Source organism: Sphaerodactylus townsendi, linkage group LG12 (assembly GCF_021028975.2).
Source record: "Sphaerodactylus townsendi isolate TG3544 linkage group LG12, MPM_Stown_v2.3, whole genome shotgun sequence".
In the NCBI taxonomy this organism is placed as follows: domain Eukaryota; kingdom Metazoa; phylum Chordata; class Lepidosauria; order Squamata; family Sphaerodactylidae; genus Sphaerodactylus; species Sphaerodactylus townsendi.
Genome location: NC_059436.1, coordinates 32778972 through 32799377, shown reverse-complemented (window position 1 = coordinate 32799377; position 20406 = coordinate 32778972). Strand labels below are relative to the sequence as shown.

General features: G+C 46.1%; 1 protein-coding gene across 1 annotated transcript in view; it reads right to left on the bottom strand.

Moving 5' to 3' along the window:
- ADGRD2 (adhesion G protein-coupled receptor D2) overlaps window positions 1-20406 on the bottom strand; it is a 74906-nt gene that overhangs the window by 42739 nt on the left and 11761 nt on the right. Inside the window, exons 3-7 of the mRNA XM_048512127.1 lie at window positions 4533-4759; window positions 3863-3937; window positions 3233-3296; window positions 1421-1651; window positions 68-706 (exon numbers count right to left, since the gene is read on the bottom strand). Coding sequence (XP_048368084.1) covers window positions 68-706; window positions 1421-1651; window positions 3233-3296; window positions 3863-3937; window positions 4533-4759 — 1236 coding nt within the window. The remainder of the gene's footprint in view (window positions 1-67; window positions 707-1420; window positions 1652-3232; window positions 3297-3862; window positions 3938-4532; window positions 4760-20406) is intronic.

Sequence of the window (20406 nt, the reverse complement as noted above, 5' to 3'; positions counted from 1 at the left end):
CGGACCTATGCCCTAGATTAAGCAGTAGACAGCCTCCAACAAGAGTTCCAACCTGAGTGAGCTTTACCTGGACAGGTGAGTGGCAGCACGGCCTGCTGGACGCTGACTTCAACCTCCAAGATATCCGTGTTCCAGCCAAATACCAGCCCTTCCTCAATGGAGATGCAGGAACGCACCTTCTCCATCTGCTCCCTGCTGAGGACTCTCTGCCAGACATGGAGGTCTGTGAGGTTCCCACTGAATGACTCTTTCTCCTTGAAAGCTCCACCCAGAGAATCTTGATCTTGCCCGATAATGAAAGTCCCGTGGCCATCGACAGCCTGCGAAGCAGACAGCCCCACAGCAGAGGCCTTCTTCTTCCCGTCGGCATAGATGGCCCACGTGCCATTGTGAAGCTGCCAAGTGACACAGAAGTGGTGCCACTGCCCGTCACTGCGAAACACTGGCAGGTACGGAGAGTGATGTCCGTGCAGTATCATGGCAAACCGGACGAAACCGTCTTCGTCCACGAAGCCACGCAACTGGAACTCATTGATGAAGGCTGGGACTGCGTATGAGAAGACGGTGGAGATCTCCACAGCTCCAGGATCCCACTGGATGTGGCCACAGGCGCTCACAGCTGGCATCTCTGGGAAATCCACCAGGACCTTCACAAACTTCGTGTCTGTTTTGTTTTTGAACACCAGGATTGGCGTGGAGTGAATTCCTGAGGAGCAGAGCAAGATGAAAAACTGAAAAGGGGAACCAGGCGGAAGACTGGATCTTCACAAACAGGCATATGTTTGTGCATCGTGGATTGGTTGAGATTTGGAAAAAGCTGCAACAAAAATGCATTGTAGCACCCTTCAAGAATTCTGACAAAGTGGCCCAGGAGGCCATTTTGCCAGCATTCTTAGGCACCGAACAAGCGACCTCTTCTGCCTCCTGTTATAAAGGAACAACTCTCATGTTTGAAGACACTTCAGGGCACTTGGTGTGAGCGGCACCTTCTTTGTACCAGGGAGTTTCCAATTACCGGTAATATAGCGGCTCTCTTTTGAATGGCAGACAGAGCTGAATGTCCACCCAAGGAACCAAGGGAAGGTGCTTTGAAACGTGGCTGGGGCTGGCAGCATAGGAGAAGATAGCAGGTATGGCTAATGCCCATCATTGCCTCCTGGACCCATGCAACCACCAGCCATGCCAATGGCAAGACCCTGAGGTGCTGGCAGCATTGCCAAGATTCAACTGGCTTATGTTGTGTCTGATCAGTCTCGCCCTAATTCCTTCCATCCACCTGACTGACACACCAACACTTTAGGAGACAGACATTGTCTCTCCCCAGGACTATGGCCAGAAATGTTGCCTACTTCTGTACTAAACCCCTGATGACCAAGGCATAAAGGTTTACCTGCCAACCTCGAAATGTGTTTCTACTCACGCCTCTGCTTGGGCTTCTGCAGGAATGCCTCCTCGTCGTTCCACCAGATTATATTTCGGATTTGGTGGGATTGCAGCTTTTTGCTGAGAGATGTCAGCTCGCCGTCCCAGGTCTCTGAGAGAAGTTGAGCAAAACGCTGCTGGCAGTACCTGTCCGCGTGCCACCAGTCCAAAGCTGAAGGTGTGTATTCGTACACATGTTCCCAGGTCTCAAAGGTGAGGGGCACAGGACCTGGAAGAGGAAAAGTGGAGGAGCTGTTGATGCCTCCCTCCCACCCCAGGAAAGACTTTCCTTGGATGTCCCTTAGATAATGGCCCAAATGCAGGCTTTGAAGATGGGAGCAGGGGCAGCAGGACTTCACAGGGCAGAACTGGGTCTATCCTTGGAGGGAAGCAGGAAAGAAGCAAGAACACTCTTTACGCCCCTTAGTTTGCACTGCTGCCCTTCCATAGTGCCCTCTAAAGGCTGAAAGTCCTATATCTACGGACAATGCCCCCCCAGCCCCAGATGCCCAGGGCTCACGTGTTCATTTGTAGGGTAAAAGGAACATCCAACATGTTTGCCACATATAGGAGAGGAAATTTTGCATTTCCGTCTTAATTTCAGACAACCCATTCGCAGCCAAGGCAGGAATCCTCCATCATGGATACAGAGAAGGGGGGAAGGGACTGTGCTGAAGTCAGCTGTTTTGTGCATCAGCTATTAAGCAAAACAGTTGGATTAAAATGAGGTCCTTTTTTCTCCTGCCAGCAATACTAGCCACTCAGTTTACTCAAGAGTAGACTGAGTTAAATGGATTCACGGTCTGACTCAGTAGCAGGCAGCTATGTGCATTCAGATAGACCAGCATCTTTTGCCTGTGGTTCTGGGGCCAAAAGAGGCTCAATAATGGAACCTAATATAGCCATTTTTAAAAAAGAACATAAAATATTTAAGTTGAGCTACACTGAAGAGGTGTGTAGGATGACAGAATAACCAGCAAGTGAAGGGAATTTCCCTTCCCTTTTCCCCGCCTGTTTCCCTCCCTCGTGTTTTTATATTTTCGTGAACCACCTTGAACCAACTTCATCAATCGTAAGCTCCACTTACATAAGGTAGTATAGGGCTCCATTTTGTTAAATTAAACTAGGATCTATGGTTTTAAATTATATGTTTTAATTTTATATTTGTATTTTTTATTATTGTTGAAAGTTGCCCTGAGCCCAGCTTTGTTGGGAAAGGATGGGGTACAAATCGAATCAAATTAATATATATATACCGGTATATATACTTTTACGAAACTATGGAGGTTTTTAGAGATGCTTTACTTGAAGTAAAATGAGAGAGGCAAACAGTTGCCAGTACTACAACTGTAAATTGGTGAAGATTTATATGCTAGTGTACTAAAACAATCAGGCAGAGCTATAGAGAGAGGGAACTGCGCATGGGGTACATGTGTGCCCTGTGCCCCTGCCCCGGTGCAAGACGTCCCCCCTATCCCCTGGGCGCTACACCACTGCAATCAGGCAGGTTGCTGAGTGCCACTTTCTATGAAAGGATTCACAACAACCAAACTCAAAACAAACAGTGTTTTGACTGCAGAAAATTATGGATTATTAATCAACATGTCAATTAACAGCAACATTACATCGTATAGATCCAATTAGGCAAATTAACTCTCTTATACTGGCAGTTTGTGGATTTCATGCTCTCAGGTGTTTTTTTAAAAGTAGTTTGGCTCTTTACAGACCCCTGAGGGACAGAGAGAGATTTTGACATTTCTTCAACCTGCTCTGCACATAAATGCATAAAGGCAGAGATCAAAACACTAACCTTTTGAAGTGTGATTTTCAGCAGGTACAGTGAAGCCTAGGATGTCTCTGGAGGGAAGGCCAACCTGTAAATGTCGTATTTTTAAGTTCAGCTCTTTCAAGTTATCAGTTAACAGCATCCAGGAAAAGGGGTGCTAGATAGGTTCACAACCCCTTCTCTTAGAAATTAAACACGGAATACACTTCACATAATGATGTTATTTTTCTGCAAAAGCGTCCAGAAGTGACCATTAGAGTAGGTGCTTTATGTGCAGAAGGCCTCGTCCCCCAGTATTTTTAGGTAAAAGATCTCAAGTAGCTGGATATTACCCTTCTTGAGACTCCAGAGAATCCCAGACACAGTAAACAGTAGTAAGCCAGACAGACCAATAGCCAAATTAGGTATAAAGAAGAATAATCATATACTGTTGTTTTAATAGCTCAAACTCAAAATCTTTACTTTCACCTAGAAAGCTACAGTGCTAAGCAAACTCAAAAACAAAAAGTCTTAAAGGGTTCCAGAAACCTGCAGTCATTGAAAAATGGCCCAACTGGTTAATGTTAATGTCAACTGACTTTGGCCCCCTTAGATAGCAAAAGGCAGGCCATAGGTTGGCTAATAAAAAAAAATTCAAACATTCATAAAATTTACCAGAATGCCAAGAAGCCAGCAACCACATATCCTGTGTCTGCAGAGCACACTGATCAGGATGCAAATATCCATTCTCTGGGTGAACAAGAAATAGGTTATTCCAGAGACTGTACAGAACTTCACAAGGAAACATATCTACAGTAGTTTATTACCAATTTAGAGGGACAAAATACTTAGCAGGAGGCATTTTTCAGGAATTAAAGCAATGCAGTCTGGAGGCAGGAAGAGTCCACCCCAATACAGCAGATGCTCCAAAAGACTTTTCAGTCCCCAGATGATGGGCTGCCTCAAAGCGAGCACCACATTCTTTGCAAATATTGGGAAGACGGCTTGTTTCTTGCCACACCAGGCCTTGCACCTGGTCTCTTGCCTTCCTATGGTTATGTGGCTTGGCTCCCTTGCCTGAGCCGTCTGAAATGACTAAACTACCCCTTGTAGTGTCTGTCTCGACTCTCTACTCGGGATACTTAAAATGCTCAGAAATGAGAGACAGCTCCTCTGAATTACTGGGCCCCACAAGTTTTTTCTGGAGCTCGGGAGGGCTACAAGAGCTGAATAAAATTGAATGCCACCCTACCGTCCTCTTCTCCATGGCTAATTCTACTCCCGCTTAGCTTCCTAAAGAGGGCACCAGCCAGGTGCTACTGTAAGGAGCGCAGGAAAAACCCACATGAATGTGGACAAAGCTGAAAGGGGAAGGCAGGGGAACAGACCCTTCCTCTTGCCTGCTCGTACCCCCGACGACCGAGTGCTCGCCTCTCCCGGTCCTAAGTCGCGGCTGGGCCCGGATCAGCACAGCTGGGGGCCTTCTGGGTTCCTCGGATGCGCCCACCGCCCCTAGGCGCACCGGCCCCGACGCCTCCGAGCAGAGCAGGCAGCCCGTCGCCGCCCGGGCAGCTCCGGCGAAAGGGGCTCCGGCCAGCGCTCACTGCAGCACTCTCTCGCGGGGGGGAAGATCGAACCCCCTCCCCGCGCAAGTGGCCCGACGGGAGTGAGCGCCGGAGAGACTCTGCGAGGTGCGACGACTCCGGGAAAGCGGCCAAGGAAAGGGGGGGGGGGGAGGCAGTCGTGGGTGTGACTCATGGCGGAGGGCGGGGTGGGTGGGTGGGTGGGTGGAGGGGGCAATTGAGAAAGTCCTTCTGGCCGTACCCCCCCCCTCCCCCCGAGACTGGCAATGCTTTTTCATGCAGGGTTGGGTGTGGCTGCAGAGAAGTTAGCCGTCTGTTTCAACAGGTTGGTAGAAGCATTACCCACCCACCCCCAACACACACACGTACAAAAAACTTGTTCGCTCAGAAGTAGGAACAGGACAGGCCTTAGCACTGCACGCAGCCCCTTCCCGGCTGCATCCACACAGCTTTGGATATCGCATTATCTTTGTGTTATAGCAGTCGCTTGCCTCCGAGATGGGTTTGTCCATCCTGCAAAATCCAGCAGCCAGTGACTGCAGCCGGGCCTGCTGACAGAGTAGCAATGATCAGAGATCGGGGTTCGGACCCGCTTTGGCAGGAAAGGTTGTTGGGTGACCGTGTGCCACTCACACACAATCAGCCTGACCCGCAGGGCTGTTGTGAGGATCGTCTGAGAGGAAAATCACTGTAAGCCACTTTGGGTGAAAGAGATGCTGAATAAGTTAAGACAACAAATAGATTCACTGTAGATCGAAAACAGTACAGTCTCCAATGATGTGTGGATGCAGTGATTCTTTCAGGCCTTTTGCAATGCTCTGACTTTTGCAGACTTTGAAAAGCTTCCTTGGCTAAGGCCTGGATAGCAACTTTTTTTTAGATTGAAAATTTCCCATTCATTGGAAGGTTGCTGTCTGCACTCTTAGGCCAAAGACAGCTTTCAAAGTTCATGGCTGAAATTGGTGGATGACGGACTACAAAAATGAGGCCTTTCCCTTGAAACCCGTAACCAAATGGATCTTTATTGTGCACATGAGCAAATTAAATCTTAATGTCTTACAATTTAATAAATGGAGCATGCGCAGCAAAGCACAAAGAACATGCTCCCGTGTGTTATTTGTGCCTCTCAATCTTGAAGTCTCCCTGAATACTGTAAGCTCCTAACAGTTCCCAAATGCAGAATACTATTATCTATGCTATATCTATATATCATTGTGAAGTTGGATCACAAAATGAATCATGTCTGGGACAATGACATCACACCAAAAAGAGACAGAGATATAAACAGCCAAATGGCCAGAAATTTTTCTCTTCCTCTTAGTCTAATGTATTGGATTTTGAGGCAGGAAGATCAGAATGGTCCCCAGAAGGGAATAGCCCCTCAAAGGGGAGATTATAAATTATCTATGCTAAGGGGGAAAAGTTCTCTTCTCATAGGGTTTTTGACCAGGGAATAGGGCATTAAGGACTAAATCTTTACCTAGAAACTCCATCTTGTCCATATGGCAAAGGACAATGGGGAGAAGTCACAACTTGGAGAACAAAGGTAAGGTTGAACTTTAGCTACTGCAACTTTTTAAAAGACTAGCCTGTCCTAACTAAACATTGTTTAGGATAAGTATAAAGAGGACTCATGTTTTCACCTTTTCTTTGTGTCTTTGCTCTGCCTGATGCTTGAGCAGATGATACACACTATGCCCCTTTTATTCATTAATTAAGCTTGTATTTTGAATGCTCTAAGCCCGATCACTGTAAACACATCAAACCTATTCGGTCTTCTTGCTATCTAAAGTGTGATAACAGGGAGGAGCTGCAGGCAAACATGCCATTCCTCGAGATGGCAAAAATGTGCTCAATTCTCTTTGCACTATCTTGTATGAGCGAAGTGAGAGATGCAGCAACTAAGCAGAGTCTCTGCACAGGTGTAGAGTGCTTGATGAGCAAATCTGACCAGTGGGTTACCAATTTTCAAAGTGCGAAAGCATTACACAGCTCGATCAGCCTAAAAGTAGCATGGGGGCGGTAATGAAAGTAGGCGGTGATATTCACCGCATTCCTGGGATGTAGCCACAAAGTGTTCTCATGAATTCTGCAGGATTTAAAGTGAATGGTGGCCAAAGCTCCCATTTCTTCACTATGGCGATGCAGCAGATGGTGACAACATAATTTTCATGGTCTTGACTGATGCTTGTTTTCTATCTCGGCCTTAAGCTTGGAAAACAGAAACCAGTTTTCATCCCTCGGCCATAAATTTGAATCCGTGCTAAGATCTGGGTGAAGTCTTCTTCTCCCCCCCGCCCCCCAGCAACTTTTGACATCATTAATTGTAGTATCTTGGTAGATTGGCTCTAGTGCTTTCCAGCAGGACCACTATTATACGAGATTTTGTCAATAGGATGGCTATTGTTTCTGCATGCTTTCAGTCACCTACGAAGCCAAGCGGAGTACCTGAAGTTTGGAAATATAAATGTCCTCAACATGCAAACGATGCTCTGCTTTCACGGTCTTGAAATTTTGTAGAGGAATTTCTAGATTCTAAACTCTGTATTCTGATCTATCAGCATAAAAGTAGTGGGGTTTCGTAGGTGGCATCTCCCCAGTTTTGAAAATATCTGCATTGACACTTGTGGACCTTGGCCCAGTTTAAAGTGCTGGTTTTGACCACTAAAACTCTGCATGGCCTGGCTGGCTTACTAACCACAAGGACTTGTTTCCTTCCATATGAACCTTCCTGCATATGCCGGCATGGAAATGCATGGGCCGTGACATGTAATAGGGCCTGCTGGTGGTATTCAGCAGACAAATTTTGTTTGGGGAAGCTTTTTGCTCTGGCTAAATGGGATAGCTGTTTCTTCAGTGGGGTTTAACAGATTATGGGGATTATATTGGTTTGGGTTTTAAATTTGACCATCCTGACATTTTTAATACTACTATACTTTTTTTTTCCTGATTAGCTGCCTTAAATTAGGCTTAAGTGGCAATAAGGAGAGAGAGGAAGAGAGAATTCCCTAATGTGGATAGCTCCAGATCTCATCAACTCTCAAAAGCTAAGCAAGGTTTGCCCTGGATGGGAGATTTCCAAGGAAAACCAGGGGGCATGGTGGGGAGGCTAGCAGCAAGGGGAATCCACTTCTGAACACCTCTTGCTTTGAAAACCCTATGGTCCAGCTGTGTGTGCGCATGTGTGTGTGTGTGTGTGTGTGTGTATTTCCCCTTTCTTGCTCTGCCCTGGGATAGATACTTGCACCCCAACCCACGGAGTGACCAAAACCAATTCTGCATGTGTGAACCTGGGAACCGTTTGCTCAAACCAACCACAACTATTTCTGTGCCTATAAACACATCACTCTCCACTACATGAGGAAGCTTATGTAGAAGCTGAAGACCAACATTTCACTCCTCTGTACTGCAGCTGTACAGACAGGGAGCGGGCTGGCCCACGACTGCATAATTTATTTTACACCAAAGTCCAAAAGAACAGTAGTTAAAATAACATTTGTTTTACAGTGAGGGAGAGCAAATCAGAAGAAAAAGGAGGAGAGGGCTGGGACGTGTGGGGGAAGAACTCATTTGTGTGTGTGTGTGTGTGTGCGCGCGCGTGTGTGTGTGAGAGAGAGAGAGAGAGAGGGAGAGGGAGAGAGGAGAAATCCAGCATCTTTTCTGTTAAAGAAAGTATAACTGGCAGAAAGTATAACTTTTCTGTTAAAGAAAGTGTAACAAGGGAAGAAGGGGAGAGGGTTGGAATTCCCCGTCTTTTCCAGCCTACAGGGATTCTGGCAGATGCTTTCCTTTGATTCATTTCCTGTAGAGCCGAACTGTTTCAGTATCATCCAGTGACACCAACTCATTTCCTGTAGAGCAGAGGTACTGAACTGTTTCAGTATCCTCCAGTGACACCAACTCTGTCACAGAAACATTTTCAGAATCCAGTCCGGGACAGTCTCAAGATGTACAGTTCAGTTTTGTGCCACCAGCAAACACTGAAAACACACTTGCATTTCAGCTGCACAGGACAAAAAAGTTTGGATTTGTGAGAATGTTGCTTTTGGTAATAAAAAAAAGTTTCAGTTCTGGTAACAAAGGAGTAGGAATCCTCCTGCGTGTAGGGATGCTTAGTTTGACAGTATGGCAAGTGCAGTTAGTGTCATTCGGCCGGTCCGGTAAGAGCTTTTATTATTTTTTTTAAAAAAACCATTGAGCAAAACTTCTAAAAGTGTGAATGAGGAAGTACAGCCTCTGCCTACAAATGGTTCCTACATCTGAGTCACTCCTAATTTGAAGCCGTCCCCAGAGGAAGTCTATTCTACCTGAGGTGTTATGTCTGCCGCCCCCCCTGCCAAATCCATGCTCGTTCCCCACACATTCTTGTTCCCCTCTCAAGGGAGATGCTCTCTTTTGAGCAATGGCTGTTCAGCCTTGCTTTGGTGACAGGCACATAATTCCCATTCCTCCCCTTGGAGGGGATGCTAGCCTCACCTGCACTCCAAGACTCAAGTGAAATCTAAGTCTTTGAAACCCGTAGGTCTTTGGTTCCCCAAATGGAGTACTATTACTAAATCCCCAGCGCCTCCACATTCTGTCAGCGGTTCCGGAGCAGTATGCCCATTGATACTGTCATCTCTACCTCCTTGGTAATTGCAGCCTGAAGGCTAATTGCTTTGAGGTGGAAACAATTCCCAGTTCTGGGAGCAACACGCAGGACAGCCAGTATCTCAGGAATGGTGGCTTTAGAGATCCTCGCTTCTGGAAACCTGTTCTGCAGGTCTGGTGAGAGAGGGAAGATGGTGTAGGAAAAGGCTCTCTGCAGACAACTGCCCTGCTCAGCACTGAAAAAAAACCTATGTCAATTTAGACAGAAATCATCCAGATCAGATGTTGGTACAAGACAGGTCCTTTAGCAGCCTCCCAGCATTGGAATTCAAGAACCTTGTGCAGATATCTGAGATAGGGTTGCAGGAGGTAGTAGAGGTCCCCTCAATTACAACCCATCTCCAGATGACACAGATCATAGAAATGGCTGCTTTGGAGGGTGGACTCTTACACCAGAGGTGTCCAACACTGGCGCTTCAGATGTTCATGGACTGCAATTCCCATCAGCCCCTGCTGACATGGTCATCCGCAGGGGCTGATGGGAATTGTAGTCCATGAACACATGAAGCGCCAGCATTGGACACCCCTACCTTACACCCTGCTGAAGCCCCTCCTCTCCCTAAGCCCCACCCTCCCCAGGCTCCACCCCCAAATCTCCAGGAATTTCCCAACCTGGAGCTGGTATCCCTAATCTGTGCTAATCCAAAAATATGCAATTAAGTAGTTATCCAGCTCAGGAAAATCCTTGAGATTTCGGGGTGGTGCCAAGGAGGGCAAAGTTTAGGTAGGGAGCTCAAGTGGGGATGTGATGCCGTGTTGTCTGCCCTCTGCAAGCTGCCATTTCCTCTGTATTCTGGAAATCCAGGAGAACTCCAGGCACCACCTGGATTCTGGCAACCCTAGCAACTAGCCAAATCCCAGATGTTCAAAAGCAACCTTTGATTGTGATTTCAGGGCAGTTTGCATGCACGAAGGGGCGCTCATTACTTCATGGAAACAATAGAGCAGCAGTGGCGTAGGATTCTGTAGGAGGTTAAGAGCTTGTGTATCTAATCTGGAGGAACCGGGTTTGATTCCCAGCTCTGCTACCTGAGCTGTGGATGCTTATCTGGGGAATTCAGATTAGCCTGTACACTCCCACACACACCAGCTGGGTGACCTTGGGCTAGTCACAGCTTCTCGGAGCTCTCTCAGCCCACCTACCTCACAGGGTGTTTGTTGTGAGGGGGGAAGGGCAAGGAGATTGTAAGCCCCTTTGAGTCTCCTGCAGGAGAGAAAAGGGGGATATAAATCCAAACTCCTCCTCCTCCTCCTCCTCCTCCTCCTCCTCCTTCTAGATGAAGATAAAGTTGTTTCAATGTTGGTTTTATTTTCTCTCACTCCTCTTTCTCAGTGTGTTTTTAAAATGACTCCTCTCCCCACTGTACTTCAGCATCCTCTGTGGATATGGCTGTACCTCTTGCGACAACCATTTTATGGTTGGTTCTGCCTCCTGCTGCCTCCGTTTGTAAGGAATTCACATTATCGTTATTCTAATTAAAGATGATACAATGCAATTTTTAACACTGCCTCGATCATTTCAGCATCACTATAAGCTACTGTCCATGAAGATCCGTTCAAATAGTAGCCTGAACTAGGGTTTGGGCTGGGCATGAAGCTTGTCTGGACTACAAAGTAGTGGCCCAAATAGTTCCACTGTCAGAGGTTAAGAGCCACAAATTTGATACCCACAATAGCCACTGTAAAAATAAAAATAACATTTTCTCATCACCAGCAGGGAGAGATCGTTTCCATAAGAACCTTTTGCTTTTCTTAATGGCCCCTTCCGCACACGCAAAATAATGCATTTTCAAACCACTTTCACAACTGTTTGCAAGTGGATTTTGCCATTCCGCACAGCTTCAAAGAGCACTGAAAGCAGTTTGAAAGTGCATTATTCTGCATGTGCGGAATGAGCCAATGATACATAACAGTAGAACTGAGTTTAAAGCATTGGCTTCATTTCTCCTATCTGCAGAAGAGAACAAAGATGGACGTAAACTAAGCCCTACTAGCGCTTAGTCCAGGATTACTGGATTAGTTCCCAAAATGTTGGCGTCTACAGCAGAAAATCAAAGCACAGTCCCAAACCTTTCTATTTTCTTTCCCAAAGGAAGATACTGGTGCTGTGCTTGTAGGGCCAGGAATTTTCTGGTGGCCTGCCTTATTTGTTTGCCTCAGTCTTTCCCTGCCCTGGCAGTAGATGCATCCAAAGAGTTTGCAATGAGCTGAAACCACAAAAAATGCCATTCTCAACAAATCATCCCATTTCACCAAGCCACTTAAGGTTCAGACTGGGAGTTCTTTTGGCTGCCTGGTAACAGGTTGGACACTCGGTGAGTGAAAGCGAAAATTCAAAGACTGTAAACAGGCTTGAATTTTAATCTACGAAAGAAAGCTCTAAATCAGAGAGGCATTCGGTTCTGGGCATGTGTGTGCATTTTCTTTAGGCAAGTTTGGGTATGGCACAGTTGGGAGAAAAAACAAAACATTAAAAACTGGTTTTTTTTCTAACAGTAGGTTTTTTTTTGTATTAAATTGTAAGTCATCACAATAAGCTAGTAAAGTCAGATGATTAATTAAGTAACAGTCCTGTAATTTCATCCTATATTATGTTCCACAGAAAGATGATAGCATGGTCAGAAACAGAATTTGTGGCTAGACAGACCTGTCTGTCATTGGACAAGTTAATAACCATTCTAAGTTGTTAACCCTCCCTGTGCCAGAAGGATGGGTTAAACTAGAAGTGACAATGAGAAGATCAAAGAAAGGGAAGGTACATCTCCACCTATGCTGTTCCCTGTGTCCAGAATAAAGATGGGAAAGACAGAGACTTGAGGAGGGGGTTTTTTTTTGCAACTGTGGCACCAAGGAGAAAGCAGTTTGGCAAAAGCATTCAAGGAATGGAACAGTCTAGACTAACAATGACCTCTAAGGTGATCGTATTAAAATATTCCTTAACATTCATTCCCTTGCTAGAATATCTGTGGGACCAGCAAGTACATTTGGAGAGGAAGCACTCAAGTTTCTCCAGGTCTAGAAACTTCACCCTTGCTAGAGAGGTAAGGCAGAAGAAGCCAAAGAGGAGCTGTGTATAAATAAATATACACACCGAGATCCCTGTTACACTGTGCTTGCAGCGCAGAAGGAGGCCGCTATTTGAGCCTTGCTACTAGAAAGGAAAAGCAGCTAATTAGACCCAGGAATCAGGGCATGGCACCAATACAGCCCCAAGCGATAACCCACAGCATCCTATCAGAATGAATAGTCTGGACTGGACTAATCCGCCATCCCAACTACTGGCCTAACAGATCTGCCTGTGCATTTTCCAGGATTTTAACGTGCTTCTGCACATTCTATAAACACACTACCTGGAAACTTCAGCTTCTCAATCAAGGTTGCTTCTGCATTGAGGTTTTTTCTCTGCTTTGGCTTCCAAAAAGCAGTGCTGTTGTGGGGGGTCCCATACAATGTCACACTCTAATAATCCTTCAATATGCTATTTCCCAAAACTGCTGCATCCTGATCTTTATTTTGGTAACAGGATAGTCCAACCTTGCTATTGTGCCCTTTGAATGGAAAGGTGCATATTTTCTTGACCTGCAAAGGCCCTGCCCACGTTGACACCATTTTCCTGCCATCAGACCCTGGTGGCAGCCTTTTCCTCACTGTACCCCTGGGGGCCTTATTAGAAACCCAGCAATTTCTATAGAGCTATAGAGCTGGTGGACTGCAGAGAAACAGGTGTGGGCTTAGATAGCTCCATATTATTCAAACAAGAGAGCCACCAAACTTTTGGAACCCACAAAAGAGAGGCATGAGCTGCTCCATCCATATTTTTGGTGGTTCCTTTTCCCTTGCTGGATTAGCAGCATGCCAATGTGGGGGTCAATCTGCATGCCAGTTATGAACAAACCAGATGGAAAAGGTAAGCAAGCAAGGCACAGCAGGAAAGAAGAAGAGGAGGAGGGGGAAGAGTTTGGATTTATACCCCACCTTTCTCTCCTGTAAAGAGACTCAAGGTGGCTTACAAGCTCCTTGCCCTTCCTCTCCCCACAACAGACACCTTGTGAGGTAGATGGGGTTGAGTTTCAAAGAACTGCGACTAGCCCAAGGTCACCCAGCAGGAATGTAGGAGTGCGGAAACACATCTGGTTCACCAGATAAGCCTCTGCCGCTCAGGTGGAGGAGTGGGGAATCAAACCTGGTTCTCCAGATTAGAATCCATCTGCTCTTAACCACTACACCACTCTGGCTCTGCACCTCATTCAGCACCTCACTCCTGTGCTTTGACAGCCTTTTGGTTGGCCTCTCAACTAATTTTATCTGCTTACCATTCAGGTGTACTTTTTAAGGCATGCACACTCAGGCAATTCAGTGTTTTGGAGTGGAAGAAGAAGGGTACCACATGGGAAAAAGAAAACATGTACTGTGGTTCTTTCTCTGAGTGGAATGCACCCAAACTCACCTTCAAACGGAGACTCACTTTCAAGTATTAGGGATGCAGAATAACGTCTGTGGCATAGATCTTCCTGCTTGCCACCTGTGTGTCTCTGCTAGCCATTTCATGCCTTGGCTCTGTGCCTGAATAGCTCTCTGCTGCTCAAGAGTCATCTTGCTAGGCACAGACTTCAGCAGTCTGAGAGACTTCAAGACTCTTCAGCCTCCAGCTAGCTCTTTAAGAACTGGTGCAGATCTGGGCTTAATAGCTGAAGTTTCTAGATAGTGTGTGGATAAATATGTCTACAGATTCTGAAGAAGAAAAGGGGAGTGTGCAAGAGCTCCTTAAAATCCTGAAAAATGCACAGGTTGACCTATTAGGCCAATTCAGTCCTCTGCTCGTCAGATCTAACCCAAGTAACTGCTGAAGACAGTTGCCCTCTGAAACTGTCAGATTACTGGGAGGAGCAGAGTAGAAGGAGCCGAATGGACAACATTTCTTCAACCTGGATTTGCCTTCTGTGAACGGATGTCAATGTAGCAGCAACTTCAAAATTCATTCTGGACTCACATTTGAGCTCTTGTTTGGGCACAGTCTAATTTAAGAGCTTGCCAGAGTGAGACTGTGCCACATAGTCTCTAAGCCCTAACAAAGGACTGTAGTGAAGGTGATCATGAGCACTGGGAGCACCTGGATGTTGCACTCATCACATAATTTAACAGAGCCCGAAGAAGAAGAAGAAGAAGAAGGAGGAGGAGGAGGAGGAGGAGGAGAAGGAGAAGAAGAAGAAGAAGAAGGGGAAGAAAGAAGAAGAAGGAGAAGAAAGAAGAAGAAGGAGAAGGAAGAAGAAGAAGAAGAAGAAGAAGAAGAAGAAGAAGGAGAAGGAAGAAGAAGAAGAAAAAGAAGAAGAAGAAGAGTAGTAGTAGTAGTAGTAGTAGTAGTAGTAGTAGGAGTAGTAGGAGTAGTTTGGATTTATATCCCACCTTTCTCGCCTGTAAGGAGACTCACGGTGACTTACAAGCTCCTTTCCCTTCCTCTCCCCACAACAGACACCTTGTCAGGTAGGTGGGGCTGAAAGAGTTCCGAAGAACTGTGACTAGCCCAAGGTCCCCCAGCAGGAATGTAGGAGTGCGAAAACACATCTGGTTCTCCAGATAAGCCTCTGCCATTCAGGTGGAGGAGTGGGGAATCAAACCTGGTTCTCCAGATCAAAATCCACCTGATCTTAACCACTATACCACGCTGGCTCTCTTTTGCAATAGTTTGGTAAGCAAACATGAGGAGGGAGATTCAATTAGGGTAAAGATCAAAACTTTGGCAGAGCTGGGCACCATAAAAATGTTTTACATACTGAAAAGTGACACAGGAAAAAATGTTTAATAGTCAAGGTCACCCATTACATCTGGAATTCCATCAGGAACTCTGGGGATTGTAGTTTTATGAAATCAAGTGCCTTGGCCCTTTCCTGAAAGGTCGTGGCTTTGAAATAGAAAGTTCAGAAGGAAGACAACAAAAGAAAGGAGGCAGCAGAAGGGACAAGGCAAAAGCTCAAGTCAAGCTGTATCTTTAAGAAAAGAGAAGCTTAAGTTAATACATTTGGAGTTTTATTGTTTAGAAGACAGACAATCAAAGATGTGGTAGAAAGAGATGCAACATAAACTTGTATCTTGAATATAAATTATAATTTGCAGTCATAGTCTTCATTGAACTCTCAGCCTCACATACCCCACGAGGTGTTTGTATGGGGAAGGGAAGAGGATTCTAAATTGCTTTGAGATTCCTGAAAGGTGGAGAAAACTAGGATATAAAAATCAGCTCTTCTTCCTTATGAGTCAGCAACCAACGATACAGAGACAGCAAAAGAAAGACGTTGCTTCTTCTGAGGCTGGATAGGTTTGGCCCAGACCTGTGATGTGTGTGATTTTGCTATCTAGTCACAACTGACCCCCAGAGATTCAAGGCAAAATATATTCAGAGGTTGTTTGCCATTACCTCTACATGGACTGAGAGAGTTCTGAGAGAACTGTGACTGGCTTAAGGTCACTCAGCAGGCCTCTCGTTCCATAGAGTTCACCTAAAGAAGTGCCCCCTAGTGTACACACACAAACACACCACTTTCACTGGCAGCAGCACTCAGCCACTGTCTCTGATTCTCTGTCTGCAAAGAGCTGCTTGTGAAGGACCAGTGCGCACTCTCCCTCTCCCCCTCTTTTTGAGAGTGGGGTTTTTGTTGAGAGTTTTATTTCTGCACCTAGAAAACAAACCTCATCGGGGGCCGTTTAACAGGCTCCCATGGCTGCACCCTGGCCTAATCTTTCCCTTCCAGACCCTTCCCATTGTCTGGCCTGAAAAGCACAGCGCAGAGGCTCTTCCATTAATTGCCAGTTTTATGTTTTCTCATGACAGGCATATTGTCTGCTAGAACAGACTCCATTGTGTCCTCCCACAGCATGACACCAGCTGTTGATACTACCAAGTCCTTCTGGGGAGGGGTGGCGGTGGCGGCTGCGGGCGAGGAAGGACACTTCAGTGCCATCTTTCCTAACAAGTCTGAGTAACCTAGGAATTTGTCAGCAGGAGAAAGCCCAACGCCTCTTCCCCTGAGATTCATCTTCTCCTGAGTACCAACTTTCCCCTTCTTTGTGCATCTCACCTAAACTTCCTTTGGTAACATCCACACAGCCGCCTCACTGCGGGAAGATCCACCATCATTACACATTGAAGTTCACATGTAGTGGATTTTGTGGGGAAGGCATTTCTCAGACACCAAACATGACATCTCTTGGAAGAATCCCCCCCCCCCCCCCGGCGCTCCGATCCATCTAAGTCAGTGATGGCGAACCTTTTCAAGACCGAGTGCCCAAACTGCAACCCAAAACCCACTTATTTAACACAAAGTGCCAACATGGCAATTTAACCTGATTACTGAGGTTTTAGTTTAGAAAAAATGGTTGGCGTTGAGGTGTGCGTTACTCGGGAGTAAGCTTGGTGGTAGTCAGTGGCTTTGCTTTGAAGCAACTGTGCAACTCTTCCAATCAGTGAATCACAACCCTAGGAGGGTTTACTCAGAAGCAAGCCCCATTGCCAGCAACCGAGCTTACTCCCAGGTAAAGGATCATGCTTTAGTTCTTTGCATGAAAATCAGTGGGGTTTAACAGCTTAATAGCGTTACCTACACTGCTTCCCCAAAACTAGGTCTTAGGTTTAATGCTAATAATCGAGCCCAGCGGCCCAGGCCAATTCTAGGTGTGTAAATTTCCCCCCATCTGACAGTCTTCTGTTTAGTATCGCGTTCACAGAGAGCCTGAGTGCCACCTCTGGCACCCATGCCATAGGTTCGCCACCACTGATCTAAGTCTTTCATAAGGATGCACTGTATGGTGGGGAGGTACACTCTAGGTCAGTGGTGGCGAACCTATGGCACGCGTGCCAGAGGTGACACTCAGAGCCCTCTCTGTGGGCACGCGCACAGAGAGTTCGTCAGGGGGGAGTGGAAAATCACCACTCCACACACACACATCTAGGCTGGCCTTGCTTCTGAATAAACCCTCCTAGTGTTGTGATTCACCTGTTCGATGCATTGTACAGTTGCTTCACCAAATTTACTCCCGAGTAACGCACGCCTTGGAGCAAACTTTTTTCTAAACTAAATCCTCAGTATTCAGGTTAAATTGCCATGTTGGCACTTTGCAATAAATAAATGGGTTTTGAGTTGCAATTTGGGCACTCGGTCTCGAAAAGGTTCGCCATCACTGCTCTAGGTCTTTAACCCTGGGATGAGCATCCAATCTGCCCTAAGCTGAGGACTTAGACAACATCCTGACAAACAGCAGAGCAATCCACATCAGACTTCCAAAATCGTCCTGTTACTTCAGCCAAAACACATGAGAACAGAGCTAAAAGAGAAACCTTCCCATGCTACACCCAATATCGCTTTTCATGCTGAAAGAATACTTGTTCCATTGGCTAATGCCAGTGTGTGATTTGGGGGCAGCAACAAGGAGAAGAAATAAGGGCTCATTCCGCACATGCAAAATAATGCACTTTCAAACTGCTTTCAGTGCTCATTGAAGCTGTGCAGAATGGCAAAATCCACTTGCAAACAGTTGTGAAAGTGGTTTGAAAACGCATTATTTTGCGTGTGCGGAAGGGGCCAAAGTGTCTGGAAGAGATGGAGAGCAATTCTAACCAGCTCTTCTTGGAAGTCTTCTTATTTAATGGGGTTCATTCTCAGGAAAGTGCCCTTAGGATTCCAGGCTTCATGCTTATTCCTTTAAAAGGATGGGGGATACATGCCGACATTTATTCTGTGTGAATGCAAAATCTGCACGCTCCCATAAACGGCACACTTGGAAAGTACCCCAACAAAGACAGCTTCCTTGTAAGCAAAAACAAGACCAGCCCTAATGGGGGTGTAGAGATGCTAACAGTGCCTGGGAAGAGCCAACCACAGATTGCAGTTTGGTGGGTGGGAAGCCGCGCACAAGTATTCTATACCCCACTTTTGTCTCCTTCAGAGGAAGTGAAGCAAAAAACAAAACAACTCCCCCCTCCATGCATGTGTACACATAAAACACCAGTCACCAGATTAGAATTTTTCTGTCCAAAAAGCAAGGGAGAGATACTACTTTGGTGGTTTGACAGACCCCAGGTAAAAGGTTCAAGATAGTCTGTGAATGGGACGATGGGATGTAAAGATTCTATTTGAAGTTGCCAAAAGAAAGACACATTTTTGTTCACGTCCGTGTTACTTGGCAGGCCTTAAAGTGCAGCATTTTGCCCTTTTGCCAGTGTAACTGCTTGCCCTCTTCTTCCTGAACAGACCTTTATGACTGCCAAACAGCAGGGTGCCAAGAAAGTGGGAGGCACTGACTACCATCCAAGTCTTGTTTGAAAAGAGCTGAGCTGCCCAGAGGCCTCCGCTTGTAGTGTGCCAAGGGCCCTGTGGTCTCGTCCCTGCTTGAAAGAACAAGAACCATTGTCTGTACAGCCTTCGGTCTAAGTTCACAACTGAAGAACTGAACAAGATCCTTCTCTTACTTTTATATTAGTTGCCTGCAGATCAGTTGTAATAGTGGGAGATCTCCAGCCACCGCCTGGAGATTGGCTACCTTAGTAACATTCCAAGAGGACACTGCTTGTGTCCAGTACCTCTGCAGGCATAACATGGTTAAAAGTTAACAATACGTGGCTGTCCGTGCTTGGCCTGTGGCCTCTCTGTTGCTTATTATTATTGCTTATTGACTGATTTACTTACATTGTGTAATCCACTCTGAGTCCCAGTTAGAAAGGCAGACTATGCATAAGCCAGAGTGGCGTACTAGTTAGGAGCAGTGGACTCTAATCTGGAGAACTGGGTTTGATTCCCCATTCCTCCACATCAGCAGCAGATTCTTATCTGGTGAACTGAATTTGTTTCCTCCACAGGAAGCCTTCTGGGTGATCTTCAGCTAGTCCTAGTTCGTCAGAACTTTCTCAGCCCCACCGACCTCACAAGGTTGTAGGGAGAGGAAGGGAAAAAGGACTTTGTAAGCTGCTCTGATACTCCCTACAGGAGAGAAAAGCAGGGTATACATCCAAATTCCTCCGCCTCTTCTTTTTCTAAAACAAACAAACATTTCAGAGCATTCCCAGACAGGTCACGTGAAGGTTTTGCTAGAGACAACAGTTTTTTCTTTAAGGTATAACATTTGGGGGTGGGGGTGGTATTACCTTACATTCAAAATTGTGTTCCTTTCAGGTAAACACAGCAACAGCTACACTTCCCCATTTGCTACCCACCTGCTCCAATTCAATTTGGGAAAGGGAAAAGCTCTTAACGAAGTGAACTGGAACCAGGTATGGGAGGAGAGCTGCCAGCCTGCCAGGATATGGAACTCTGAATTCATCTAACCAACCTTTTCCTGATCATGTTTTCATACAGTTCTTCAGCTAGCAATCGTCTCCCAAATTGTCTCTAAGGAATCAAGACTATTGTAACTCACTCTTTGCTGAGTTGCTCTTAGAACTGACCCAGAAACTCCAACTGGTGCAGAGTGCAGAGTGCAGAGTGCCGGTGAACAGATCCTAGCAGGGATTCTGTGGCAGGAGCATTAGTGCCCAGAGATCCGCCAGCTGAATTGACCACCAGTGGACTACTGAGTCAGCTTCCAGGTTTTGGTTCTAACCTTTAAATCCCTAAGCCGTCTGGTACCTTTGCTTCCACTGCCTTTCCAAATATATCTCTATGGATTACAACTTGTCGGTAGGCTGTGGCCTGAAAAGTGTCCAGCTGCCTCGACTAGGGCCAGAGAGTGAAACACTTTGGCCTGGTGAAACACTCTGTCACATGAGGCCTGTCATAGTTCTGCAGGACCTGGAAGACGGAGCTATTCCGCCAGGCTTATGGTTGAGGAAAGCAACGGTAGTTCCAGCAGAGCTGACCTTCCTGCTCCCTGTCCCTTACTCTATTCCTTTGTCCTTTCCCCCTTCCTTTTCCCATTAGCCGGATCGTTTTCAGCATCATAGGGTGACATGCCAGAAATTGATTGTATTTCAGTTTTTTGTATTACTGTACGCCACCTGAG